Source organism: Larus michahellis, chromosome 15 (genome assembly GCF_964199755.1).
Source record: "Larus michahellis chromosome 15, bLarMic1.1, whole genome shotgun sequence".
NCBI classification, from domain to species: domain Eukaryota; kingdom Metazoa; phylum Chordata; class Aves; order Charadriiformes; family Laridae; genus Larus; species Larus michahellis.
In genome coordinates, this window is record NC_133910.1 from 2,892,453 (window position 1) to 2,903,704 (window position 11,252).

General features: G+C 61.8%; 2 protein-coding genes across 2 annotated transcripts; both read left to right on the forward strand.

Annotated features, from left to right (window-relative positions):
• The first annotated feature begins 318 nt into the window (after nucleotides 1-318).
• Nucleotides 319-10,487, forward strand: ALAD (aminolevulinate dehydratase). Its single transcript, XM_074608575.1, has 13 exons — nucleotides 319-386; nucleotides 783-866; nucleotides 4,022-4,169; nucleotides 4,350-4,400; nucleotides 5,132-5,228; nucleotides 5,605-5,740; nucleotides 6,199-6,282; nucleotides 6,516-6,604; nucleotides 6,923-6,978; nucleotides 7,680-7,767; nucleotides 8,329-8,415; nucleotides 8,617-8,746; nucleotides 8,839-10,487. The coding sequence occupies exons 3-13, from the start codon at nucleotides 4,057-4,059 to the stop codon at nucleotides 8,919-8,921; spliced, it is 1,014 nt and encodes a 337-aa protein (XP_074464676.1). The 5' UTR covers nucleotides 319-386; nucleotides 783-866; nucleotides 4,022-4,056; the 3' UTR covers nucleotides 8,922-10,487.
• On the forward strand, nucleotides 9,612-10,487 carry HDHD3 (haloacid dehalogenase like hydrolase domain containing 3). The gene has a single exon (XM_074608576.1). It carries the CDS (start codon nucleotides 9,612-9,614, stop codon nucleotides 10,326-10,328), a length of 717 nt encoding a protein of 238 aa, XP_074464677.1. The 3' UTR covers nucleotides 10,329-10,487.
• Nucleotides 10,488-11,252: the final 765 nt, after the last annotated feature.

Genomic DNA, 11,252 nt, shown 5'->3' on the forward strand with positions numbered 1-11,252 from the left:
CCCTAGCACCCCAAAACCCACCCGCATGGCCCCCCCCAGCGCCCCAAAACCTAGCTCCAGCCCCCCACCCAGCACCCCAAAGCCCTGCTCCAGACCCCCCGGCACCCCCATTCCTTCTCCACACACCCCCCCAGCACCCCAAAACCCCGTTCCAGCCCCCTACACCCCCCCCCAAACCCCCGCTCCCCTCCGCAATTCACACCCCCCCAGCCCCTTCCCCGCCGCCTCCAGCCCTTTTCCCGCGCTCCGCCGCGCGAGACTTCCCGCCGGCGGGGGGGGGGGAGAAGAAGAGTGGGCGTGTTTATGTTAATCGGGTGGGCGGGGTTATGCAAATCACACGAGCTGCCGGGGCAGAGTCCCACGGACGGAGCGGGACGCGGCGGTCGGTGAGTCGCCGGGGCCGGGGTCGGGGACCGGGGAACCGGAGCCGGGGCGACCGCCCCGGCTCCGGTCCCCGGTCCCCGACCCCGGCCTCTTGTAGGGTTGCGCGGAGGCCGGGGATCGGGAGGGTTGCAGGGGCAGGGCCCGGCTCTGCAGGCTCGGGGGCGGACAGCAAGGGCAGCCCTCCGTAACGCAGGGTTTTCGCTCGGTAACCGGCGGTTACCGTGGGGAGAGCACCCAGCAGGCTGACACCCCGCTCCCCCTGGGGTGTACAGACACCACCACCGCCCCCCCGGGAGCATCCCCATTTCCAGATCCCGCCTGGAAGATGAAATCGGCTCTGACGTCTTGACCTTTGTTAGCGACTGTTAATTAACCCGCAGCTCCGTTGTCTTCCCCAGGGAGCTGCGCTTTCCTGCTGCGCACCAATCCATCCCCGTTCCCACCTGGGATTTTTGGGAGCTTGCGTGTCTCCAGGACTTCAGGTAAATAATTGTGGACTGTTTCCGCGTCCTAAAATGCTGGAAAGCGGCTTCCCCGTGTCTCAGCAGTCATCGGGCAGTGCCTGGCTCATGGGGCGGTCACCAGCTTTGCCGCTCACCCTCGGCCTGCGCCGGGTCGGGCTTCGGCCCCTCCGCTAAGTTTGGTTCCTTCATGCTGGTGCAAAGGGGAGGGAGGGCAGCGTGTGCCTGGGGTCTCTCCTTTTGCTGCCGCTTCACTCTCCTCGAAGGCAGCGAGGTGCCCGGGGACACCGTGGGCAAAGGCGCGGGTTGGGGTGCCGCGGGTTTGGTCCTGGAGCGGTCCCGGCGTGGAGGAGCGACAGTGGAACCGCTCTGCTGCGGAGCCCTTCACTCGGGAGGGAGCTGCAGGGCTGTTCTTAAACTCCTCCTCACCGATGCTCTGGTGTGTGTGAAGCAAACTGCTTTAGAAATAGGGATTTGGGCCTTTAATGATGGAGGAAGAGGCACGTGTGCTCTGCTGGGAGCTCTAAGGGGGCCTTTGGGGGGAAACAGCCCCATTTTAGGGTATAAAATATGCGGTGCATCATCCCCTTATCGCGGCACTCACTGTCCTTGCTGTGCATCCCTGCCGTCGGGCAGCCGTGGGGCACACGGTGGCTCTGCGGCCGTAAGACCCCGGTGTCCTTGTCCCACCGGGTGCCCTGCACGGGCCGGGGGAGCCTGTGTCCCTGGGCAGGGGACAGCTTCTGCACGTGGGGCTCATAAGGAGGCCCTGGCTGCCCTGGCCTCGCAGACGGGTGCTGCGCCAGGGCCCACCCGTCCTGGCCGTTATCTCCGCTCTGCAATTCCGCCGGGTGCCAGCTCCTCCTTCCCCGGAGAGGGCAGTTTCTGGAGCGGTGCCCTCTATCTGTCCCATACAGCATCAGGTGCCTCTGGTCCCAGCCCGGCCCCCCTCCCCTTCCTCCTGTGGGATTAACTATTGAACACATTTTTTGGATTCTCGAGATGGGTTTTGTTCACTGAGCCTTTTGTTCTCGATCTCTGCCTGCCCGGAGCCCAGCCCGGAGCCCAGTCTGGAGCCCAGCCCGGAGCCCACTGGAGCCCAGCCCGGAGCCCAGCCGCTGTGCTGGGGCTGCCGACTCCAGTTCTCCCGAGGGCTGTCCCCTTCCCCGCGAGTAAGGACTAGTGCGGCAGCTTTCCAGGGCTAAAAATTACTTGCCAAGTGACGCTGTGACACTGCCAGCGTGCCGGTCAGCTGGTCTGCATACCCTGCAAGCACTGTCTGATTTTTTTTATACAGTGTTTTTAAACATATAAGCCTGTAAGAAATTGAGAGGTGCCTTTTTCCCTATTCCCAAGTAGAGGTAATCGCTGGGGATGCAAGACTGCTGGACTGAACGCGATGCCCTTATATTACAAGTGCCCCATGCACAGGGGCGGCCTGTGCCAAGAATGAGAACTTGGCTCAGCACTGGAATATCTGAAAGGTCTTGAGCATATAAAATAGGTGAACACCTCAAATTAAAAGTTTTGCGGTAGAATGGGGCCATGTCCTGCCCGGCTCCGTGGCTGACTGCTGTCGCAAGTGCTGGTGTAGAACTTTCTCCCCTGGCCTGCATCCTGGGATGCTGTGGGAGCCGCGTCTGCGCTCCGGAGAGAGATGGGGAACGGAGGTTCATTGCTGGGGAGTCCCTCCTGGGATGGGACCGGGGACCATGGGGCTGCTCCACTGAGATGGGCCCCATCCTTGTGTCCTCCCTGTCTCCCGTGGGACGCCCTGCCCGGGGGTGCCAGTGGAGGAATTCCACCTGCTCTTTCAGCAGCCCGTCTCCTCCTGCCCGCCTCCCTCTGGAGGGGGCCAGCAGGACTTTGCTGTTTGTTTCGCGGGACACCCCCGGCTCCTCTGCACGGGGCGTTGGTGGGATGCGGCCCCGCGTGCCGCCAGCAGCAGCCCTCGAAGCCTCTCCGTACAAACAGTTCGTTGTTCAGGCTGCGGCTCCCCGGGCGTCCCGGCCGTAACGGCTGCTCTCTTCTGTGCCGCAGCCAAATGCCTGGTCCCCTGTGAGCCGCCTTCCCCCGGCCCCTTCCATCGCACTCTCACCAACCACACGTTGGTGAGAATTTAGTGCAAGTGGAAACTTAAATGTTAATGGTCTAATCGCTGAATTATTACTAGATATAACTGTTACATAAGCAGAAAATATTGCTACAGGAGAAGTTGCAACAATAACATAGCTAACACTTGATTTATGTATTTTGGGTAATTGCTCTTTGTTACCCCTGAAATCTGTTTTGCCCACCCAGGAAGAAATTCTTCACTCTGAAGGTGGTGAGCCCCTGGCCCAGGTTGCCCAGAGAAGCTGTGGCTGCCCCATCCCTGGAGGGGTTCAAGGCCAGGTTGGACGGGGCTTGGAGCAACCTGGGCTGGTGGGAGGTGTCCCTGCCCAGGGCAGGGGGGTTGGAACTAGATGATCTTTAAGGTCCCTTCCAACCCAAACCATTCTGTGATTCTATGAACTCCCAAGTTTTCTTTATCCAGCAGTAAGTGGCCACCGGAGCTGTGTGACCGCAGGGTTCGTAGCCCTGGTAACTTCAGGATGATCCTGCACCTCTCATCCAGTGCCCATAGTCATCCTCCACGGCACCTTTCCACTGTGGCCACAAAGACTTTGTGCTGTGCAGGGCAGCTTTTGACTACTCTGTATAAAAAAGCTGTATCACGCAATTAGACAGCGTTAAGCACAAGTAAAATGCATTAAGCGATCATTAGAAAACTGCTGGTACACTTACATGAGCTAAAACAGACGGAGCCTGAGGAGGGTGGTAGTGTTGATCCGTGTGAAGGTGGCTCTGCTGCAGGAGGACGCTGGTGGCTGTGAATTGGTGGTTTCACACACAGAATTGGGAGGTTTTGTGGGGAGGAATCGGCATCATCCCCATTGACGGGGAGAGCCTTGCTGTGTCTGCTGCTGCGGGGTCCTGCGACACCCGCCCGGCGCGGGGCAGAGTGGGGCTGAACTGGCTGGGTGCAGCTCATGCTCCCCGCGTGTGCCCGGAGCGGGACAGGGACGGTCCTGCGGTGGCTGCCTGGATCTCAGCCCCCTCCTCGCGTGCACCGATAGCCGTGTCTTACCTGGACACCGCCGCTAACCAGCTGCTGGTTTCTTTTGGTGTTTCAGAGCCTCCTTCCACAGCCTCCTAGCAAACACCCAAGATGCAGGCAGACTCCGTTCTTCACAGCGGCTACTTCCACCCGGTGCTGCGCTCCTGGCAGTGTACGGCAACCACCTTTGATGCCTCCAACCTCATCTACCCCATTTTTGTCACGTGAGTGAGCCCTGGCTCTCTGGGTTAGGGATGGACCAAGCTCAGGTTGAGTGGCCTAAGTGCTCCCTGAGCTCTTAGATAGGTTCGGATTTCCCAGAAGATTCCCTGTGGACAAACCTGGGGTAGGGGCTTCCTTCTCATGCCAAGTCCTCACGTCTCTGTCCCATCCACCTCCTGCAGTGACAGCCCTGATGCAGTGGAGCCGATCCCCAGCCTCCCTGGACAAGCCAGGTAAGAAGCCAGCCCCACCAAGCTGCGTGCCAGTGGCTGCCATGCCCCGTGCCCGAGCAGGGTTGATGTACAGCCTGAGATGAGTGTGGGCCAGGGGCAACACTTCCAACCTTTCTGGTCCCTGCCTTGGGGATCCCCCAGCATCAGGCAGGGCGAGAGCATTCATCCACCATGGAAATGGAGGGAATCATACTGGGGATGCTGGGAAAGCACCAGTACTGGCAGGGATGGTGCCAAGGTCTCCTGATGTCCCAGAGCACTCGCACGTTGTGGGCTGGGCACGCAGGGAAGTTGGAAGTGAACAGGGTTTCCAACAGCAGCTAGAAAACCTGTGCAAGGACACGGGCTCTGGTCCTGCATTAGATCTCGCTGGACTGGCAGCTCCCGTCTTCATCTGCTGCCACGTTAGCACACTTGTGGTCAGAGAGGCCCCAGGGGGATGGTCCTGTGGGGAGGTGGGATGGATCTGCAACGGGGAAGCCGAGATAAGGGATCCAAGGGCAGGGCATGCTCATCCTTTCAGAGCAGAGAGTGTCCATGCTGGGTAGATAACGCTCATGTAGCCCCAGATAAGGTCCTGGATTGTTCCTCCCAGTGTTCAGGCAACACCTCCAGCTGCTGCTTGGCGTGGATGCTGGATCGCTCACAGACCAGCAGCCAGGTCACAGACCAGCTTGCCCCAGGGAGCAGGTCTGGGTGCCTGGCAGCCCCCTTTGCTGTGCTCTTCTCAGGTACGGCGTCAACAAGCTGGAGGGGATGCTGCGTCCCCTCATCGAGGACGGTCTGAAGTGTGTGCTCATCTTTGGGGTGCCCAGCAAGGTCCACAAGGTCAGTGTGCGTGGTGGTGGCAGGGTGCTTGGGGTAGCCACAGGGGTGTGGGAGAGCCACATGGGGCCAGGGGGTCTCCTGATCAAACAGCAGCTGTTCAGCGTCTCTGGATGTGCTTGCACCCTGCTCAGGAGAGCAGGACAGGGATGAGAGGCTGTAGTGACACCCAAAAAGCTCCCAGAGCTCTTGCGGGAGGCCCCAAGACCTGCACTCGCTGCTCAGAGGCACTGCTCCATCGCCCTTTTCCATCGTTGGTGGTCACACCACCCTGCGCTACAGGATCTTACAGCTTAGAAAATGTTACCTGGGCAAGTTACTGGTGGGAGGCCCTTGGCCTTGGCCTTGGCCCTTGGCTGAGGCATTTCTCTTCCCACAGGATGAGAGAGGCTCCGCTGCTGATGCGCAGGACACACCTGCCATCCAGGCAATCAAGAAGATCCGCTCCACCTTCCCAGAGCTGCTCATCGCCTGCGATGTCTGCTTGTGCCCTTACACCTCCCATGGGCACTGCGGTGAGTGCACAGCCTGGGGTCCGGGGCTGCTCCTCGGGAAGGTTCCTGGCACCGGAATCTCCGGCAGTTTGCTGGTTCTGGCTGAGGAGCTCTGGGTGCTGGTGGGGCCTGCCCAGCTCCTGCCCCGTGACTTGGCTCCCAGCACTGGTACAGTTTAGCCTGGGAGAGCTGGTTTTGACAGCAGGGTGGGAGGCACGGGTGCTTAAGGCTCTGAGTCCCGGGCCATCTGAATTTGTCTGAGCACCTGTCTGTGTCCCCCATCGCTGTCTGCCCTTCCCCAGAGCACCCAGGTGTTGTGTCCTGTCCTGGAGGGATGCGTCCTTGGTCTCCTGGTTCTGACCCAGCTCTATTAACACATTCCCCGCTGTTGTTCTGAGCATCTGTGTAGCGAGAACCTCCCTAGGGACCGAGGCAACCAGCCGTCCAGCCCCTCGCCTGACCCCGGGTTTGTCTCCTAGGCATCCTGCGTGAAGATGGCACAATCCAGAACGAGCTCAGCTGCCAGCGGCTGGCAGAAGTGGCACTGGCCTACGCCAAAGCAGGTGGGGAGTCTCCTGGCATTGGTACCCGAGCCCAACTTTCGCAGACTTGCCCATTCTTGCTTTCAGCAGGCCCAAAAGCAAACTGGGCCCGGCTCCAGCTGGGACTGCTTTTCCTCTGAGCTGGCCCCAGCACAGCCACAGGCACCCACGGCCCCTCTGGCCCTGGGGTCACCTCCTCCTGCAGGCAGTCACAGCCTCGGGCACTTCCCGGCGTCTCTGGTCTTTCTCCGCAGGCTGCCACATCGTTGCCCCCTCAGATATGATGGATGGGCGCATCGCGGCCATAAAGGCGGCGCTGATCTCCAACGACTTGGGCAACAAGGTGAGCTCGGGATCTGCGTGTGCCAAAGGCAGGAACGACGTCCACGGGGAGGCTGCACCGCAACAGGACCTGGGCAAGTGGTGGGAGAAGCAAACCCCCACGTTGCCCAGGATGTACCACAGGCATTTCCCTGCCCCTGTGCAGACAGGAAGGGAATGTCCTTGGCTGGACACGGGGACAGCAAGGTGCCAGCCCTCTGGCAGGGGAAGGAGGATGTGGGGCAGAGTATAAAACAGTTGTGGGAGGGAATCACTACTGCCCCGGTGCCACGATGCAGCACCGAGCTTCTGTCCCTCATGGCTCCACTCTCCTCTGCAGGTCTCGGTGATGAGCTACAGCGCCAAGTTTGCTTCGTGCTTCTACGGTCCCTTCAGGTGGGTCTGTCCCTCAGCTGGGAGTATCCCCAGCCAGCTCCAGGAGACGCGTCCACGGAGAGTTATTTTGGAAAGGGGCTCAGCCAGAGCCTGGGCCGCAGCTGTGACCACAGTGGTCACTTTGGAGTGCTCTCCACCTACTTCCTGGTGCAAAAGGGAGACAAATGTACCTTGCCCAGGAGAGGCTGGCTGGTGGGAAGATCATCTGGGTGATCTTCCCTCCCACCCCTTCACATGCTTGTCCTGGGTGCTGGTGGCAAGGCAGGCAGGGAGGGAGCTGCCAGGAGCAGTGGAGAGGGGAGCTGTGGGAGCTGGTGTTGCCCCAGGGGTGGCTTTAGGGACAAGGCTCAGCTCGGTCAGCTATTAGACCTCATCCCAAGAACGGCCTGACCCTGACAGGGCATCCCTGAGGGACCTGTCTTGGAAAAGAGCAAAAGGAAAACATCTGACACAATTTTACCCCAGACTCTGGGCATGGGGAGGGCAGCGGGTGTTGAAACACGGCTCCCAGGGCCAGCCTGGGCCTGTCGGACCTCCCAGCGTGATCCTAGGGCACTGAGGCGGGTCAGGAGAGACCCCCTTTTCCTGTCCCCAATGGCTCAGGCGCTTGTCCTAGTCTGCCCTCAAGTTTCTGAAGCTCTATGAGGTAAGAGGCGCAGGGAGCTGTGCTGGTCCTCATCCCTTGCCTTGCCTGTCCCCAGGGATGCTGCACTATCCAAACCCGCCTTTGGAGACAGGCGATGCTACCAGCTGCCCCCGGGCGCCAGGGGCCTGGCGATGCGTGCTGTGGTGAGTGGGCCGGGGCTGGGCTGTCTCGGGCAGCACCAAGGGTTGTGTGTTTACATCTGTGGGGACTGGAAAACCCTCACGGGGTGCCCAGGTGACAAGCCTGCACACCCTGTGCAGCAGGGTTTGGGGAGTGCAAGCCCAGGGGTGTTGGGAGTCCAAAGCGGGTAGGAAGCACGTCCACAAAACGGTCAAGTGTCTTCCCCCTCTCCAAGCAAGGGAAACATGAGGCCCGTCAGCCTGGCAGAGAGCTGGTCCCCAGCGTGGGACCTGGGAGCTGCAGAGGTGGTGACCCCACACCCCGCTGTGGCTTGGGGTGTCGGGTGCAGGGACACGCAGCCACCAGCTTTTCCCAGGCACTGTGCCTCTGGTGAGGGAAGCGTTGACTCTCCCCCATCACAGCCCAGCGGGGGCTCCTGTGGCATTAGGGGCTCACCAAACCCTTCAGTCATCCCTCCTGGGAAAACCAACGCCAGGTCAGAACTTCTGGGGAAAAACAACTGCGGACTTGCTGGAAAATGTTCTTCTACCTGGGGGGGGGTTGCATGTGTGTTCCCGTCACAGGACCGGGACGTGCGCGAGGGAGCGGACATGCTGATGGTGAAGCCGGGGATGCCCTACCTGGACCTCGTGAGGGACGTGAAGGCCCGAGTAAGCTCTTTCTGCGTGGCCCTGAGGGCACGGGGTGTCCCTGGAGGAGGAGGGTGAGGAGAGGCGTGTGTCTGGGATGGCCAGTTTGGACAGCCAAAGTGGAGGGGCTGCGACTGGTGGTTCTGCACCTTGGGGTGGGCGCTGGAGCACCGGGGTGTGGGGGGAGGGGTGTCTGACCTCCCCACCCGCCGCTCCCCGCAGCACCCCACGCACCCGCTGGCCGTGTACCACGTCTCGGGGGAGTTCGCCATGCTGTGGCACGGGGCCCAGGCCGGGGCCTTCAGCCTGGAGGCTGCCGTCAGGGAGGCGGTGACGGCGTTCAGGCGCGCAGGTGAGGCGGGGCGGTCCCGGGACCCGCTCCCGACCCCGACCCCGGCCCGGTTCGTCCCCCCGGGGCGGCTCCAGCCTCTCGTCTCTCCGCAGGGGCCGACGCCATCATCACCTACTTCGCGCCGCAGCTGCTGCGCTGGATGAGGGAGGAGGCGGCGGCGGCGGGACGGGCCTGAGGGCGGAACTTCCGGGGGGTGTGGGGGGAGGCTTCCGGGGCACGGGGCGGGGCTTCCGGGGAGCGGCGCCGGTGAGTGCGGAGCTGGGGGCGCCCGGGGACCGCGCGTACCCCCGGCCTGGCCGCCTCCCCCCGCCGGGAACCCGCCCCGGAGCCCCGGGGACACCCCGCGCCTGCGTGGCCCCCGTGTACCCACGCCGGGCACAGCCGCGGGCGCCCCCCCCTACATCCACCCCGGGTACAGCCCCGGGCGCTCGTTCTCCTATCCCCGGTACTGCGGGTGCCCCAGCCCCCTGCCCCCCTACACCCACTGGAGGCACCCCGGGCACAGCTCCGGGTGCCCCCCGTACCCCACCGCACACACTGTGGGTACAGCCCCGGGTGCCCCCAGCAGCCCCCGCGCAGGGCCCCGCAGCAGCACCCACGGGGGGGAGGGGGGGGTGAAGGGGGTGCAGCTGCGCCGGCCTGGGAGATTTTACCCCCCGGGAATCGGAGCAGGGCCTTCCCTCCCCTCCACCTCTCCGTGCAGACCCCAGAGGGGGCCTGAGCCCCCCGCGGTGGGCCGCTGTCAGCAGTGTGTGTGACATGGTCAGAGGGCCGGCGCCCACACTCTCTGATCCACACTGGGCACCGGCTCCCGCTCAGCAGAGCCCCCGGCTCCCCCCGTTTGCTCCAGGCTCCTGCTGAAGCCATGCTCCGGCTTCGCTTCCTGACGTGGGACGTGAAGGATACGCTGCTGCGGCTGCGGCGGCCAGTGGGGGAGAGCTACGCGGCCGAGGCCTGGGCACACGGGATCCGGGTGCAGCCAGAGGCTCTCACTAGGTCATTCCGGGAGGCGTACGGAGCCCAGAGCCGGCTATTCCCCAACTACGGCCAGGGCCGGGGGCTCAGCTCCCAGCAGTGGTGGGTCGACGTGGTCAAACAGACCTTCAGGCTCTCAGGTGTGCACAAAGAGGGAGTCATAACGCTGATGGCGGAAAACCTCTACCATGACTTCTGCAGCGCTGGTAACTGGGAGGTGCTGCCAGGAGCCGGCGAGACCCTGAGCCAGTGCTGCCAGCGCGGCTTCCGTATGGGGGTCGTCTCCAACTTTGACAACCGGCTGGAAAAAATCCTCTCCCAGTGCAACCTGCGGCACCACTTTGAATTTGTCCTCACCTCTGAGGAGACAGGCTTCGCCAAGCCAGATGGGAGGATCTTCCAGAAAGCCCTGCACCTCGGTGGGGTCCCCCCAGAGCAGGTGGCTCATGTAGGGGATGACTACACCCGGGATTACAGGGCAGCCCGAGCCGTGGGCATGCATGGATTTCTGCTGCGGGCCGCCGGGCAGAGCGCTGAGCCGGAGGTGCCCCCTGAGCATGTCCTGCCCACGCTCAGCCACCTCCTGACCCTTATCGAGAAGGGGTAGCTGCGTTTCACAGGAGGACCTGAGCACTGAACCAGTCCTGGCATGGATTTCGTGCTGCCGGTTGTGCAGGGAACAGAAGCGAACTCTTCTGAGCACAGGGAGCAGCTGCCCGCGGAGCAGGAGGGGTGTCCATACAATAAAATGTATCTGACACACTCAGTGTTGCTGCTGATGTACTTCATCTCTCTAAAAACACTATGGAAGAGGCTCAGCGGTGGGGTCTTCCCCCAGTAGAGCGGGGACTGGGTCAAGCTGTGCTCCAGAAGGTTCATTCTGGGGGAGGGACGGGCAGCGTCCCCCTCTTCCCGACAGCGGTGGCCTGCAAAACAGGCTGGAGTGGGGGAATTTCACTTAATTTAATGTATTGCCAATCAACATAAACTTTGCATTACTGATTTGAGTATTGAGAAATAAAGAGAAATTTTAAAGAGTTAAGAAAACACCTCTCCTGCCCTTCTCCCTGCTTCAGTTGCAGTCCAACACCCCTCCTTCCCCCCCGCCTGCTCCCCATGTCTCTGCCATGTCACACTCCCTTCGGCAGCGAGGAGCAGCTCAGGTTGGGTTCCTCTCTGCTGCTCCTTGTTTCTTACTCCTCTGCTCCTCCATGGGCCCCACAGCCCCACGTGGGTTCCCCAGGGGTGACAGCCCCCCACCGTGTCCCTGCTGTGGCATGGGGTGGCTCCTCCCAAAAGCGTGTCTCCAGCTGTGTCCCAGTGACGTTCCCTTCCATGTAGCTCCTCCAAACACATCTTTTAGTATTTCTCCTGTTTTCTAAAGCCCACCGTCAGGCTGGAAAGCTGCCCTTGGTCAGAGAGGAATTCAGTGATTGACCCAAAAGTGGCCGGCAGAGCCAGGCGTTACCCTGAGCACTCGCCCCAGCACGGCCAACACAGGGGGAGAGGAAAGCTGCCGTAAAACACGTGA